This window comes from Gobius niger (assembly GCF_951799975.1).
Source record: "Gobius niger genome assembly, chromosome: 1".
Lineage (NCBI taxonomy): Eukaryota > Metazoa > Chordata > Actinopteri > Gobiiformes > Gobiidae > Gobius > Gobius niger.
This window is the reverse complement of record NC_136852.1, coordinates 49938226-49954569: the sequence shown is the minus strand read 5'-3', so window position 1 is coordinate 49954569 and position 16344 is coordinate 49938226. Positions and strand designations below refer to the sequence as shown.

The following is a 16344-nucleotide window of genomic DNA, read 5'->3' as shown; positions in this document are numbered from 1 at the left end:
TGACTGTGCAGGCGTTTATCAGATCTGGAGATTTTTTATTTTTTTTGGCATGCAACCAAAGCAATTTGCCTTATAATATTCTGATCATTTATCTAATTTTAACAACAATCTTCGACAAAAAATGCTGTGCTTTAGCAGGTGAACCGAACACCTGTTACTATAATTACACAAATCATTCCACAATCACTATCAGTGTCACAATGTTGCCTTATTGCATTCTAAGGAGATCTTTTCTTTTCTTTTTTTCTTCTATTAATAAACTAATTGGAGTAAGTCGGACACTCTATTATAATCTATCCAGACTTTAAAAGGCTCAAATGTCCACAGTGTTGATTATTCATAGTCATTCATTTCATGTAAGACATAAGGCAAAAATGCAACCGATGTAATTAATTAGCCTAATTAAGTATTTGTTATCTAATTAGTCAAATGCAATTAAATAATTAAATGTGTCTATTTAAGCCGAACATTTTACTTTACGCACCGAATTGTGCCAAACGTGCACATACGGTTGCATGGTAATTCTCGGTGCTATTAAGAAAATACACAATAACAATTTAAGCTGAAATCTGGCCAAGTGATAGTTACAGTGCGGTGATTCGCTGTGCAACTTTAGGGGGCGCAAATCTGAGCAGGAAACAGATTTGAGTCCAACACGCCGCCGCCCGCCCGCCACCTCCCGCGCCTTGCAGAGGATTTTTCTTCCCCGAGATCTTCGCCTTGCATTTTACAGACGGTCCCTTAGCCCTTGCCTGACGGTTCAGTGTCCCCCCTCCCCCACCAGCCGCGCTCCTGTTTCACTCAAAGATGGCGTCGGCTCTGGAGCCCCTAGTCCCTGGCTGCATTTTTCGGCTTGTTGTTGTCTCCGTTGCGCACGGGTTTGGCACCTTCTCCGCGGCGACTCGACACCAGACCCCGGTGAGTAACAGCGGAACAAGCCCGGGTGGTTTATTTTTCAACATGGCCGCCCTTTCTACGGACTTCCCTCGCAAACCAGAACCGGGACCAGCGCTGGCTTTCTGGGGGAACCGCGGAGAGGGAGAGGGGAGCGAGGGGTACGAGCGGAGGGATGGTCGCCGAGGCGGGCGGGGGGTACGGAGGGGGAGCCGAGGCCTAGCTTGCTCTGGCCTCTGGGCCTCGTCTTCACCGCAGGCTGTGGACTTTTACGTGGGTGGTGGAGGGAGGAAGTCTAGAGACCGCTGGTAAAGACGCGTCTGAGCGGGCAGGGGATCTTTGCGCACACCGAAGGCTGCAAACGAGGCCTTGGAGCGTGTAACACTGCAGGCTATGATGTCTTAATTTTGCACTTACACACTAGCCTAGATGGCGAGTTGCATTGTGCTTTTCAGGAGGCCGCGGTTTTACATTTATATCTATATTACACTCACAGGAGCACATTTCGCCCCGGTTGCTGCAGTGTGCTGCTTTGTGTTGTCTGAACCATGTTGGTGAGCGCACAGCCTTATCGTCCACTCTTGCTTTCGATTTGTGCTGTTTACATTGTAACGTTGTCGTAACATTAGCTAGCTGGTTAGCACCTGCCATTAGCCTGCTAAACAACAGCGATAGTTAGCGGGAAGCCCTGTTGTCAGTCTCTGGGCTGCCAATATCATATCAGTGAGAGTAAACACGCCGCAGGAAACACTTTGGCAACGAGGATACTGGCTGAGCTTTGATTTTTAGCTAGCCTCTGTGCTAATGTTTGCTAACGGTCTATGTTTTGACTGCATCATGTTTACGTTAGCTGCTGTGAGCTAGCACTACATAAAGTTTGTGGGTTATTTGGTGTGATTTGGAGAGCAAAGTTATTCGCAATTGAGAACTTTTATGTAATGGCAGTGTTTTGTGTGACTTTCCTCCTAAGCCAAGAAGTGTTTACATCCTGGTGCCTACCTCTGTGTGCCCTGTTCTGGTCTGTTGTAGTGTGCTCTTTTACTGTTTGCTTGTCTTATTATTGTGTAATATGTGAGAGTTTTACCCAGATATAGACGTGTGTGTTTAACAACATTAATGTTTTTACTACTTCGTGTGTCTCATAGTATCTCTTCCATCACATGTTGCCAGTGTTGCCCCTTTTGAAACATGGTAAACAATGTAAAGAACGTATTGGGAATGGCAGATTGAACTAACCTGTGTATCCTTTCTCTCTCTGCAGGTTTTGTCAGCTCTTCAGGTGCAATAGGCATGAAGGAGATCGCTCTGGCTGCTCCCTGGGGTGAGATATCTGTTCCGTCCTAGAGCTGAGGAGTCCAGAGTAGGACAGGTGTACACCGTCGAGACAGCGTTGAGAGGAGAAGCTGCAACGTGGATCAAAGACGAGCTATTTTAAATCAACAAATCTTTACCCTTTTGAACAGTCATCTATAAAACGGTGAACAGTTATTGGGCACTAATATTTTACCATTGACAGAACATCAACCAACCTTCACTGATTGTTTTTTTTTGTTTCCTTTGTGGTTTATCGTCACCTTTTTGATTTTTGGACCTCTTCTATTTTTCTTCTTGGAAATACACTGTATAGACTGAGCTTGGAACTGTTGAATTGTGTTTTGACTGCCCCGCTTTCTGCCAGGCTCGCTGGCCTGGACGGAAGAAGGGAGACCATTTTTTTTTTACCAGCTGAAGAGTTATCTAGAGTTTGTGCTATGGTCAGCTGCTCTTTACCGTGTTGTTCATTCTCCGTGTCTGAGGGAATATCAGTAAGGCCCCAGGACAAAGGATAGAGCGCGAGTAGAGGGTTCAAAGAAAGGAGCGGCGGCGCTCCGGCGCAGGCCAAGGCGTCCATTGGCTTTTAGATCCTTGTGGTCATAGCGGCAGGGCGCAGATCCCTCCACCTGAACTGACCGCAGCCATGGTGAAACTAGCCAACCCGCTGTACACACAATGGATCCTCGAGGCCATTCGAAAGGTGAAAAAGCAGAAACAGCGGCCATCCGAGGAGCGCATCAGCAATGCGGTCAACATGTCCCATGGCCTGGACCGCAAAACTATATTAGAACAGTTGGAACTGAGTGTGAAGGATGGCGCTGTTCTCAAGGTCACCAACAAGGGCCTCAACTCCTACAAGGATCCGGACAACCCCGGGCGAATCATCGCACCCAAAACTAGCAAAACTGGCAGCTCTGGAGGAGGTGGTGGTGGAGGAGGAGGAGGCGGAGGCGGTGGCGGCAGTACGAGTGGCAGCTCACACTCCCATTCAGGGAAAAAGCCCGGGCTGGACTGGAACAAACTTATCAAACGGGCACTTGATGGTCTTCATGAGCCGGGGGGCTCCAGTTTAAAAGACATTGAACGTTTCCTGAAATGCCAGGCAGATGTTGCGTCCTACCTGTCCAGCAGTGGCTCCATGGGCACTGGGATCTTCCACCAGCAGCTGAGGGTGGCCCTGAAGCGCGCTGTGGCCCATGGACGGGTGGTCAAACAGGGTCCACTCTTTGAGCTGGTGAGTCGCAGCAGCTCCCATCACCAGGACGACGGCACTGGGACCGTATCGCTGGAATCACTGCCACCTGTGCGCCTGCTTCCCCACGAGAAGGACAAGGTAAAGTTTCTGCTTATAGGCACCAAAGCAAAACTACAGTCACATGACACATCTAGGCACGTGCTTTTTAGTTCAGCGATCTCCTCAAATGATTATGTGCACAGTCGGTATGCTGCTCCATGTGTTTTCTCTGCCACTACTAAGGAAAGAGGTGCTGCAAATACTTCAATGAGCTTGCTATAAGGATGTTATAAATCACAAACCTATAACACCGTATTAGAGAGACAATTTTAGTTTTTGGCTTTGTTTCTTCACCTCGCTTCACTTCCTACCGTGCTGTTTTGGTGTTGTCTACCTGCTCAATATCAGGCAGTTTTCAATCAACCTTGGAAGTTCAACTTTTTACAGGGTGAATGTTTGCTTGAAGATACGTGTTTTAAGGCGTATCTAAAGAGACGTTGCATGACTAGCTTACCCCGACCCAGGTATGCACGTTTGCTTAGGTGCAGAGCTGATGAGTTGGTGAATGATGTTGGGCGGGTGTCTGCGGGGCAGGTTTTCAAGCAAGAGGTCAATGTAGAGTGTCACATGGCTCCCAGCCTCCTGCAGTGAATATGGACCAGCTGTGGGCTTTTCACAGTCCAGCGCAGTCTGGAGAAGAGGGCAGGAAGAAAGAAGGAATGGGAGAGAAAGGAGAAAGGAGAGGTTTGCATGACGTAAACTACAGGCCTCCATAAGCGGAGTGTTACAGGGAGAGACACAATGAGTTGGAGAGAGAGAGGGAATAGCAGACATCCAGGCGACAGAGGAGCAAAGGGAACACACCCACTTTTGTAACTTGATCAGAGGCAGCAGTCGGGCAGCTAACCTCCTCTCTAAAGGGCCAGAGACGTGCACAAGTTCACATGTTTACAGAGCACTTAGGGAAATCACATTACTGCCCTCAACCAAAACTACGCTCACAACCAAACATCGGAATACATGTCAATTTTTGTAGTGCCGTTGGAAAGGAGCTGACCATAGTTCGTTGCGAGTCATCTCTAAGACATGTCCAGTGTGAAAAATCTTTGTCTTTGCAGTTTGGGATATTGTAGTTTTAATAGGTGTTGAGATATCAAACAGCCCTTTAGTTGTCTTCAAGAAAAAAACTTCCTAAATGCGTTGTTTTGCTGGGTACAAGTGTCCCAGTCAAGCTACACCAGACACGCTCAGCTACACCTTCTCGTCCAGTCAGCTGTGCGCGCAAACTCTGCCCCTAAACCACACAGTGACACCAGAAGAGCCCACACACATCCTCCCGAGCCAGACATAAGAAAACACTTCCACATCCACATCGACTTTAAAGCGTGCCGTTGAACATGTATGCAAATAAATCAAGTGGAGCTTCAACACTTCTGCAAACATAGTGGGCCGTCATCGGGTCATATGTCGCAAGGTTATCACCACTTAGTGCACCGCTGCTGTTTTAGCCGCCGACTATTCCTGCCCTCTATTCATGAGTGTGTGCAATCGCCTGAAAAGTTCTCCATCATTTAAATCATGATAAAGTTATTCACTGATTACCATAAAGACATTCAAATAGGAAATCCCATTGCTCTTAATCATAGCTGTGCTTTTTAAAACATTCATCAAAGTTGTGTTGCAACCTTCACCCAGTTTCACCCTGCACTGTCCTGTCAAAGCCTACGCGCTGAAAATCCTCCCCCAAAGAAGCGTTTAGGTCAGCAGTACATTTCTTTGTTTGCCTCTGCCTCTCGCTAAACCTAAGTGTAGATTTTTTTTTTAAGCAGTATCAGACTTCCAGCGCCACATAAATAGACGAGAGTGAGCGCTTCCTAAACCCACGGTACTACCCACTCACAATGCGGAGGGGGGATTAACCTAGAGAGCAGACTGCAGTCACAAGGGGGGCCGCCTAGCACACTGACCCGCTTGGCTGCAGACGGCTCACCTCTCAAGATGACCACAGATCAGCTGCCACTCCTCCAGCTCAGATAGTGATACGCCGCACACACGCTCCCCCCGGTCCGGCCGTGAAGTGGGTGTTTTGTAACGTGATCTATTGGAAACGGCTGCTTTGAAATGACTCCCATATTGCTCGATCAGCTAATGTGGGAGTTTTGTTCATCTTTGAAGCGAGGTTGAGATGATTCGGATGTACAAGTTGAGAAGACGGATAGTTTGAATATTGCAATTGTGTCTGGCAGTTCTTTGCACAAAACAAAACAATAAAATATCTGGTTGTGATCGGGTCATATTACGTAGAACACCTGCTAACCCTGTAGAATAGACTTGTACAAATAAGTTCTGTAATGCATTCTGATTATTTTGTAATTGAGCTGGTCATTTTTCAATCTTCTCTCAAATATTACGGCTGCAAGATCTGTCTCAAAATGTGCTCTGTGAACTGAATCTCGATTTTTAAAGCATAAACTGCAAATCAAACAGCAATGCTAAAAGGAAAGACGATAGGGTGTAAAACACAGGGCTAAGTGGAGGGAAATTGACAAAGACATTGCAATTTGGCTGCAGCTTGTGGCTCCCTGCGGCTCACCTTGTTAAATGCACTCTACATTTATGTTGTGCTGTGGCCTTGATTCTCCCCTTGAGCCCATTTTCTCCTTGTCATCACTGCTTCTGCTTCCTGTTTAGCTACAATGCTTATGTCCGGTTTGCCACCTTTGACAACCTTGGGAGTAATAGGACATGTCAGAATGAAGTGGAGTCCGTACAGCGCACCATCAGCACAGGCTTTGTAACAAACATCGACACATTTAAGGATATTTCCCCCTCACAGATCATGGCAGAGTGGTTAGCTTTACTGGCTTTATGTCTCAACAAGGTTGTCGTGGGTTCAGTCTTTCTATCAGCCACTGTTTAATGATAAGCATTAGTTATGTGTCCGGTGAATTGGCAAATTTAATGCTCCTTGAACAAATTAAGTCTAAACTCCACAGAGAGCGCCATGGAGAATAGTTATTTTGTTTGCAAAAAACATTGTGATCTTGTGAGGTTAAAGCAAGACAAATGGACTTACATTTTGGACATACAGTATGCCAATGTTGCCCTCCGTCAGGGAGATCTGATGACATCACTGGGGGGGCCCAGATAGAGCTTGGCCATGGACCCAAACCCCATCCGGAGCATCTTCCGAACTTGTCTGGCCCTCAGAACTAGGGATTTTCCGATACAGTGTTTTTGTTTTGTTATATTTTCATATGATGTAAATATTATTTATTTATTTATTTATTTATTTATTTATTAATTAATTAATTAATTTTATGTTGTTTCCTTTGTAATAATAATGCATTGTAGACCTATTGCATATTACAGTAATTACACCATATTGACTTTCAGCTTTGTCTTCCTGTAAACAGAAAATTAATTGGAAGGTAATACTGATATTATGAAGCTAAAAATGGCATTCCTGATTATAACAAAATTGTTTAATTATTGCAGCATTAATGCCGCTTCACAAAACGGCAGCAAATTGGAGTTTCAGCTTTATCTGCCTCTAAAGGCCTTTCCAGGTCTATTGTATTATGTTTTAGAAAGCAGCACATGGCTAATTATTATGCACAAAACAAAAACACCTCAGTGAGAGCTTTCATGGCCACTGTTACATTAGATTGTGCCAGAGTCTGACTCCTCTGTAGAAGCTAAATGACAGCACTGCAAAGGTAACAAGGATCTTTTCTCTGTCATTATGTTTTTTAGCGGCGACAGAGGGTCTTCAATGAGTTTCTGAGCTGCAATAGCGATGGCCGCGCTGCGGTAAACCTGCAGTTTCACGACTGTAGATACCGTTTAGGGCTGGGCAATTCATAAAATTTTAATGAATTGCAATTTTAATAAAGGTCGACGTCGATCTCAATAAGTGCGTTATAAGGACAGGATTAGTAGCCACTCCTGTTGCATTCTGGAACAAAAATCTGGACGCCGCGATGTTGCTCCGCCTGTTAGATCAAGCCCAAGGGAAACACTCAGACAAACAAACAAGAAGAAATATGTGTCAGCAAGAATAAATGTTCTGGTGAATTTAAGTCTAATGGGCAAAACAGAAACTCGTGAGGAGAGTTCAGTCCCCGCCCTGATACCGACACTAAATATTGGATTGGGACATCCCTATCTGAAACCTGAGGCCGGGCGCACCAATCTCTTGCATATGGCCTTTCAAGACCTTCCTAAGTTTGGTGAATAGTCATTCCCAGTTCACCTGTCGCCAAAGACCGTAAGACGAGGGTTTGTTGTTTGTTATCGTACACTGTGTTACACTGCATGGATGTGGATATTTAAATATGAATGTAGCGTCTGTTCGCACGCGCCTTCATGTATTTTCCAGTTTGTTCTTGATCAATCTTCCCAAGTGGCTGACGAAACCTTACTGCTGTTTGGTCGCGCTGTACTCATTGTAGTAATGCTCTTGATGAATATGTGAATCTGCGCCGACGGCCATATCTGTAATCGAGAGCCGCTGCTGTTGCATGATCGCTCCTCTGCCTTTCCCGGATCACCGTATCAGTGCCATATTGCCACGCATGATCGCTAACCGTTATGATTTCAGACGGAAGAGGAGAGCGAGGGAGAGGGTATGAGCAGGGGGGAGAAAATCAAAACAAATTGGCTAAGCACCAGCGATGACCCCATTTGCCGGGAGATTTGTGTACTCAACGCGCGGCTAGTACTCTATTCAAAACCGGGATCACCGACCTTATTCCCGTCTCCCCCCTCTCGCCCTAATAGGGTGCCATTGCCAGGTCAATACGGGGGAGGCGGACGGGGGAGAGAAGTCATCCAAGGGTCACAGATATATAGATGGCAAACCTCATTGCCTCCCTGAGCACCCGTTAGCTCTATGAAGCTACGGCCATTAGGTGGGACGGGCCCGACACTAGCCTTTGTGTGTGTGTGTATCCGTGTGGGTATTAGCGGCGAGTGCGTTATGTGCGCCTGTGATGTTCCCGCTGTCATAATGGCGCAAGAGCGATCTCCCTGCCCCGCTACTGCCCTCTCAACAGCTGTACGAGGGTTCAACGGGAGGTCTTCATGACGACGGCGGTGTCACGGCGAGGACGTGTGAAAAAAAAGAGAAAAAACCCAAACAACGTGCACAGACGAGGCGCCGCTGTGTTTTGGTGGTTTCCCTCCAAATGTTCCACTGACCCAGAACTGCTTTGGCTGACGCGAGTTACTTAACACCGCTTTGCTGCCATATAGATCGCGCATTACTCGGCCCTTATTAGGCGCCATTATAGAGATATTTACCTCGTGTAATTCATTCCACGCTGGAGCGGCGGTATTGGATCAACCCCAAACTGCCACTCGTAACCTGACATAGATTAGCCGCGCAAGGTTAAGTCGACATCCCAGCCCGCCGCGCTCGGAGGACAGTCCATTCAAAGCGCCCCTTAGACATTGATTATATGCCCCCAGTGCGTCTTCTGTCTCCATCCCGTCTCTCTTCTCCGTCCCGTGCGCTTTGCAGCTCTCGTTGTTGTTGTTATATGGTAGTAATGTTTGCTCGGAGCATGGAGAGTTTTCCTGTGGGTTTCTCCACATCATGCCTACACATCACCTGCTGCAAAACAACACCGACATTTGCCAAGAAGTGCCTCTTCTCTAAAACCTATTTGCACTAGCTTTTTCTTCAGTTCTGAATGAGTCAATTTGACCAATGTTTTTCTTGTGTTTTCCCCCCAATTTCTTTTATTTTAAAGTACTGGGTTGTGTTAGTCTTTCTGCTGCTGAGGCAAGACATCCTCAACGCTAAAACAACCCAGTACAGATGACAGATTAAGAACCTTTGTGTATCTCCATTACTTACAATCCACAATCTCGCTGTCAACCTGCTTCAGTCTTGGCAAATTAAATGATCTTGCTTAAACATTTTTGGCTCCTGTCATTCCGTGGATAACAAATACCTTTGAGGTTTGTTTCCTGAAAAGGCTGCTATAGCTGCCAAAGAGTGCAACCTTAAAAAAGAAAGAAAGAAGAGATCTAATTGAAGGAATCACTGTGGTAATAATTGAAACACAGGCTTTCTCATTGGGTTAACTTTGTAATGTTAATGTCAAGGCTACACTACTAAATTGGGCTTTTGGCTGCCTCTTTATCAATCATTAAAAAAAACGTGTCTTGTCTTCAGAGCTTTAGTATTAGTTAAATTACTACAGTATTCCTCTGGCATTTTAAGAGCAAGCCTTGTAAGTTGTTTCTGTTTATATTTCTGACACTAGAGAGTTGAGAGTTTGCTCGCAGCTTGTTGAACATTTCTGCGTTTTATCTGCTGTTACGTCCAAGCCGAAGCACCGTTGCCCCGTTAGCAGTCCTGGCGCGGGGGCTCTCACCTCCACCTCAGCGGTGCCTGCGCTGTGCCTGTCCTTTGGCGTGGAGAGTGTAGCTAACCTCGGCACCCGGCAAATGGAGCCAATGTGTTCAGCAGCTGTGGAAGGGGACGACTGGAGCGCGGCCAGCAGCCTCTGTTTGATGCAGTGATTTAGCTCCGTGCTCCGGCGCTAACCTCCGATTTAATGCGAGGCGAAGTTTGGCTGCGGCGCGGGCGCTTTGGCACAAAACGGGTCGCGGCCACAGGTGGGAAATGTCACAAGAAAAGAACGAACAGGGGGGGATGTTTTAATGCGATTTGGCCACTGGGATTGTGTGATACATGTGAGGTTTTTAAATCAGGGTTGACACTTGGCTCCTGTGAAGTACTTTAACGTTGCACCTTATTGCGGTGTAAGTACAGTTTCATAGAGCATTAAGGAAGAAGCTACTGGATGGAGAGGGAGAAATGATCAGGGGAAATGACTATTTTGATCGATAGGCCTGATGTTGAAAGGGAAAAGAGAGAAAGCCTTATAGTCCTAGATATAAAGCGTAATGTTTTGACTTTCCCCCCTTCTTCTCGTGTCTATTGTGCTGTACTTCCCGCCTCGCTCTCCTCTGTTTGTATAACAACTGCCAATATCCATAAAGAGAAAAAGCAGGTCAGTTGCATTTGTTCTTTTGACTCCATTATCTGCAAACAAACAGCGGTATGTGGCCTCTAGTATTGATTTCAGTCATTCAGAAAAGGTTTATTCCCAATCACAATCTGGTATTTTTTTCACCCCCCTGTAAGTGCTGCATAGGAACTTGTTTTGTTCGGTGAATTGTTGGAGACGTGCTCACCGAGTTGAGTCATTTTCATTTTGGTTGATGTGGTAGAAACCAGCTGTTTTTCATTTCAGAGGAAGAAGGTTCCCATGTAGAATGAGAACGATTTCTTTTAGCATTATTTAGTGCATAGAGACATTTTCATTGTTGTTTTCACCACATTGATGACTGTCAATATATGTGCATGCACCCTAAAACATGCACATTAGGCTAATCCTCCACCTAGCCCAAGATCTGGGGAAGAGTCCCGGGACGCTGCCCAATGGGAAACCTTCTGCCCTAGCTGCATTGAAGGGTGGGTCAAATACAGAGGATACATTTGCCCTCAGACACATCAAAGTATCTTAAACGTTTTTAAAAGACGAAATGGCTTATAAGTAGAGATGCGATACGCAGGGTTTGAGTATCTGCTGATATCCGATATTCACTGATACAAATGCAGCGGCATGGTGGCGCAGCGGTTAGAGCTTGTTCACAGCTAGATGGTCCCAGGTTCGATTCCCACCTGGATGGGACCTTTCTGTGTGGAGTTTGCATGTTCTCATTGTGTCTGCGTAGGTTTCCTCCGGGTGCTCCGGTTTCCCCTACCACTAAAAACATGTACAACAGGCCAGGATGAATTAGCGTGTGTTTGAGAGTGCACATGGGGGACAACGGATGGAAATTAACCCAAGGCTACAATCCAGCGTCGCTTGTTTACATGCATGAGACCCATACATGTTCATTAACATGCACTGTCCCGCCAAATAAATAAATAAATAGAACTAAACTAAACCAAGAGACGTTCTTAAAAGTGGCTGCTTTGAGTGTGAGATCAATAAAGTCTTATCTTTTTTGTCATGTTACAGATCAATTATCAATTATGTCTATTAATAAACTAGTGGAAAAACATTTGATAAGGATCTCTGGATTTTCTACACTATCATTGGGACAGGCTATTTTACATGAATAAAAACAGCTCACATAAAGTGATCTGTTATTCTTTAACAGCATTTCATAAACTAAAAGACAACACTTGGCCACTCCAGCTGTGGTTATTTTTTTGTTTTTGCCTACTTTGGCTACTTTCTATCATAGTTTCTGACCCAGTGTTAGCATGCTTCTGCTAGCTTTAGCATTCTGTTGCTAGCTGTGGCATTTTACGCGATAATCAAAAATACGTTTGCAGAGGTTAAAACTAACTCGGCGATTAAATTCTCCAGGTTCTGCCCTTCAAAATGACATACAGCCCATATTCACTTAGATTTAGTCTGTGAAAGTTGTGTTTTCAAAGCGGTGAGAGACAAAACTGTTATCTGTTCAGTATCGGATATTTGTAGCCAATACCCGATATCGCATTTTTTCCAGTATCGGCTCGGTGCATCCCTACTTAAAAGCAAAGCAGTGTTTTTAATCCAATGTCCTTTGCTCACACTGGCCACAGGTGTTCATCATGTTAACTGTGCATCAGACACACCTTGGACAGTGACCAATTTGGCACGAGCCTAAAAACTGGAGATAATTTATTCTTATCATTAAACTACTGATCTACTCAAAACATACTTCAGTTTTAGATGTTTTTACTCGTGGTGCATTTTAAGGCTTTCTCATGGTTCCTCTCTCTAAATAAAGGAGCTACCCCCCCCCCCCCATGTGAGCACTGTTTGTGTGGATCTAAAGGTGGCATTTCAAGTCCTCCCAGTCACCGACTGCAGTGCGTTGCTAACCGTCACAACGAGGCGTGTCCAGTTCGCCTCGGGGCCACATTGTTTCCCGAATCCTAACGACGCTCAGGCTTATAATAGCCAAACATGAACACAAATGTGGAGCACACAGCGTCTACAATTATAAAGACTACTTTGGCATTTTCTTTCATAATCCCAACAACCTCTGCAGTCACTTGGTGCAACCGGTGATATTTCAAGAAAGAAAGTTGAAGTCGGGGTCACCGGTGCAAGTGTAGCATTATGGAGCTTTTATGGAGGGAAATTTCTGGAGCGACTGTAATTTCGCGGCAGCCCACTCCAACAGAGCTCCAAAAGTCTCCAAAACCGTAGAGGAAAATGACTCTCACGAGGAGCACAGGCAGTTTCGTTCTCCGCGATATCCCTGTCGTGAAGGATTAGCGTTTCATTTTGACTATCTGTCGGGGGTTCATTTCTACAGTGGCAGCCGCGCTCCAACAAACGACTCTACCGCGCTGTGTTTACCCAAAGCGGGGCGGCGGCAGCAGTTGACCCCGTCCGGCACACGGAGGGTTAACAGACAGGAATGATTGAGGTGTCGGTCGCACGCAGCCCCTGCTCTGAGCTCCTTGTCTGCGCCACATTTTCCCTCTTTCTTTCACTTAACAGTTCACTCGCTCCCTTCACATTCGCCCTCTGTTCTGCGTCCTTGTTCTGTCTCCTCAAGAAACGGCCATTCATCTCACTCCGGCGCATTCGCTATCGACCGGCGCTTAGGGTCGTCGTAAGTGCTTCACGTAGCCATGCTCATATTTTAATTGCTTGCTTAGGACACCAATTTGTGGTCTCCTTTTGAGTACTTCATGTAAAAGTCTGTTTATATTACCCTCTTAAACCTCAATTGGTCATTTATTTCTGCAGACTTTGATCTCTCAAAATCCTAAATCCATCAAACAAGACTTAAAAAAGCGATAAAAGTTCTGTCATGATAAAAATTAAGTGATTGCAATTGACCATGACGACTAGTGTGAAGCTTCAGACTCTTCTCCCCTGTTTCTCCTTCTCAGCACATAAAACAAACACTTTTTCCAGGTTTAGCAGATGTAAAATGGTTGTAGAAATTGAGCAGGAGTGATGCATTTATCCACAGCTAAAGCTTTATCTCTTCCTTTCCTCTTGTCACCGCTTATCGGCTTCTCCTTAAATCTCCCGCTCCTCACCACTTAAGGTTACCGCTGTCTTTCCTCGACTTCACGTGCCACTTGTAGAGGTGGAAAGGTGCCTGAAGTGCACTGCATAATTTGTAAGTAACAGTATTGTTAAACGCCCCCTCAGAAAATACAGATAACCCCTTATGGGTAGTGGAAGTCAGTGATTGGATGTTTATTTAGCATAGAGCACGGATGACTTTAAGTAGTCTCCGTACACACACTTAAGATTAGGGTGAATTGAAAGTCATTTTAATATTTATTAGAATCGAAAAATAAGTACAAATACAAAATCCTGGTGCTCATGGATAACACCTACACACAGAAGACTGAAACATGAACTGCTAAACTAATACAAGAGTCATGCATTTTTATAGAGGTCTAAGCAGCAAGTGTCAGAGTTTTACATAAGACTCTGTGGAGACAGATCTCAAACTTGTGATTATGCTTTGATTGCAATTATACACAAAATGCCTTATATATTGCAACTCACTAAACAAAAAGTTTTCATATTCATTTTATTCAGTGCTTCTTCCCATGTTGCAACGTTCTCTCATCAAAAACAGACCAGGAGTAGTTTCGAGCCTATTGCACATCTTTGGATCTTAATGATAATTATGGTTTACACTTGTATTGCGCTTTACAAGCTACTATTGCTGTAGCCGCAGCCTCTGAGGGAGACTGACTGAAGTGAGGTTGCCAATGTGCGGAGGGAGGGGCTTTTTTTGCTCGCTCAGAGGATCAGGAAGTGAAACTGCTAGATATTTTGTTTTAGCCGTTTTAGATTAATATTGCATTTTCTAACCAACAAGCTGTAAAATAGTGATAAAGATGTGTTTGATATGATTACCAAATACCCTGGAAAAAGCATAATACACAAAATCAGATCCAAAACTAATCTGAAATGAAACAAAATGAGAAAAGTCATGACTAAAACGGAACCTTTGCACCTTTGTGTTAGCGATAACAATTTAAATCTGTCAGGTAGAGGACCTCTGCGATATATTGCCGCTTTCTGTGATATATGTGGCCTTTTTGCAATGATTCCCAAATATTGTGCGGCCATAATTACAGTTAATGTTGCGGCTTTACTGCGTATTTGCTACTGCCTTCTTTACTCTCATCCAGCCATCTCTACTGTGCTGGTTGGTTGGCTTTGAGGGGGGCGAGCTAAGGAGGGGGAGCGAGGCAGAGGGATTGCAAGCAGCCTGAGTCAGAAGGAAATGAACCCAATAAATCAAGCGCGTGTCCCTGTCTCCTCCACTGCCAGGACCTGCTGCCTTCGCCTCGGCTCCACAACAGCTCTGCGGCGAACACCGACACACACTCAAGCTCCTCTCGCCGTCTTGTTGTTTTCATGCATCTAAATAAATCAGGAGCGAGTCTCTCCGGCGCGATGGGTAGTGGTGTGACCTTGGAGGGGAAAATACACTGTTCTGGGGGAGATTTCTGCATTAAAATGCCTAGTAACGGGAAGGTTTTGGTGGAATATTCAACCAAATATGGGCAGAATTGGATTTTTTAGCTTTAGAATAAGGCTGCAAACGTTAAACAATATAGATGTTGGCAGTAGAGAATATCTCTAAAGCTCAACTACTACTACTGTTTTATCTTAGTGCTTGCTCCCTTGATAATTTGACTTTACCATAGCAACCAATGCCATGGCGATTTGGCAACTTCTTGTGGCAGATGCTAGGGCTGCACAATATATCGCCTAAGTATAGCTACAGCTAGTCCTGCAAACCTTTCAGTGTTTAGCCTGCTAAGTGTTTTTTCTCTCCAGCCGTTATCTAAAAAACATCTGGATCTTTCAGAATTTGGGATGTTTGATGGCTTAATGTCAACCAAACAACCACATATAGGTGAGGTTAAAGCCTAGTTAGAAATCATGAATGAATGCAGACCTCTTGAGATTTTACTTAAGCTATAAATTGGCACAAAAAAGTGTCATCTGAGCTAAATGCTAAATTATAATCAGTGAATTTTCTGCTTTTTTTGGAGTCAAGTACATCATCCAGTGGCCACTAAACGTCATCTTTAAGACGTTAATGATCAAGAAATCACAGAAAAGTTAAAAATGCCTTGAAGCTGACATAATACACCTCCCCATACTTTAATATAGGGACTGGCTTCACCATTCATTTGTTGTAGGGATAGAAGGCTCAAATCAGGAACAGTCTCAGATAGGTAACAGCGGTTATTTCTATGATGCACAATTTGCCGCCGAATAATAGTTTTCACATTATTAGGGCCCTCTTGAAAAAGAGACGGTTCATCTCAATGAGGCTTTCCTTTGAATAAAGTGAGTCGATGGCTGGACGCAATAGAATCCACAATAAATCAGTATATCACAGAGGTCTTTCTTCGGACTGAGATTTACAAGTTGATTTTATTGCTGACACACATGGTCACATATAAGGGTTGGGAAAAGTAAACTTGCTGTTCTCACCCTTATACAATTGTACAACAAAATAGTGTTCAGGTGTTGGGTTAGTCCTGAGCCGCTGCGACCGACTTGGTACTACCTCTTTAGTGTTTTCAGAAGAAGAAAATGTGTAGGTCTCAAATGTCTTAAGCGCTTCAGCTAACGTTAACTGTTGGCTGAAAAATAAGCCGAGTCCTTCATGGCTAGTACGGACTCTCTGCAGTAAAACAAACAAACACTGAACCGTGAATGAAAACCGCAAAGAAGTAGAAAATAAACTACAAATGAGTTTCGCAGAAAAGGCAAAAACGCTGCTGTACCAAGAGAAAGGCAAGTTGCTGCTTGTTTACCTGTCGCCATGAAAAAAAGTTCAGTTTGTCATATTTCCAATGAATTTCAGCGGCGTGC

The 16344-nt window shown here is 44.7% G+C and overlaps 1 protein-coding gene across 3 annotated transcripts in view; it reads left to right on the top strand.

The window, feature by feature from the left end:
• Positions 1–740: 740 nt before the first annotated feature.
• kat6a (K(lysine) acetyltransferase 6A) overlaps positions 741–16344 on the top strand; it is a 36485-nt gene continuing 20881 nt past the window's right edge. The window contains exons 1-2 of one of the 3 annotated variants that reach the window (XM_079563944.1): positions 741–918; positions 2156–3541. In XM_079563944.1, the coding sequence (XP_079420070.1) occupies positions 2852–3541 (690 nt within the window). In that variant the 5' untranslated portion in view covers positions 741–918; positions 2156–2851. The remainder of the gene's footprint in view (positions 919–2155; positions 3542–16344) is intronic. The other 2 variants (XM_079563943.1, XM_079563945.1) reach the window with 2 other exon arrangements.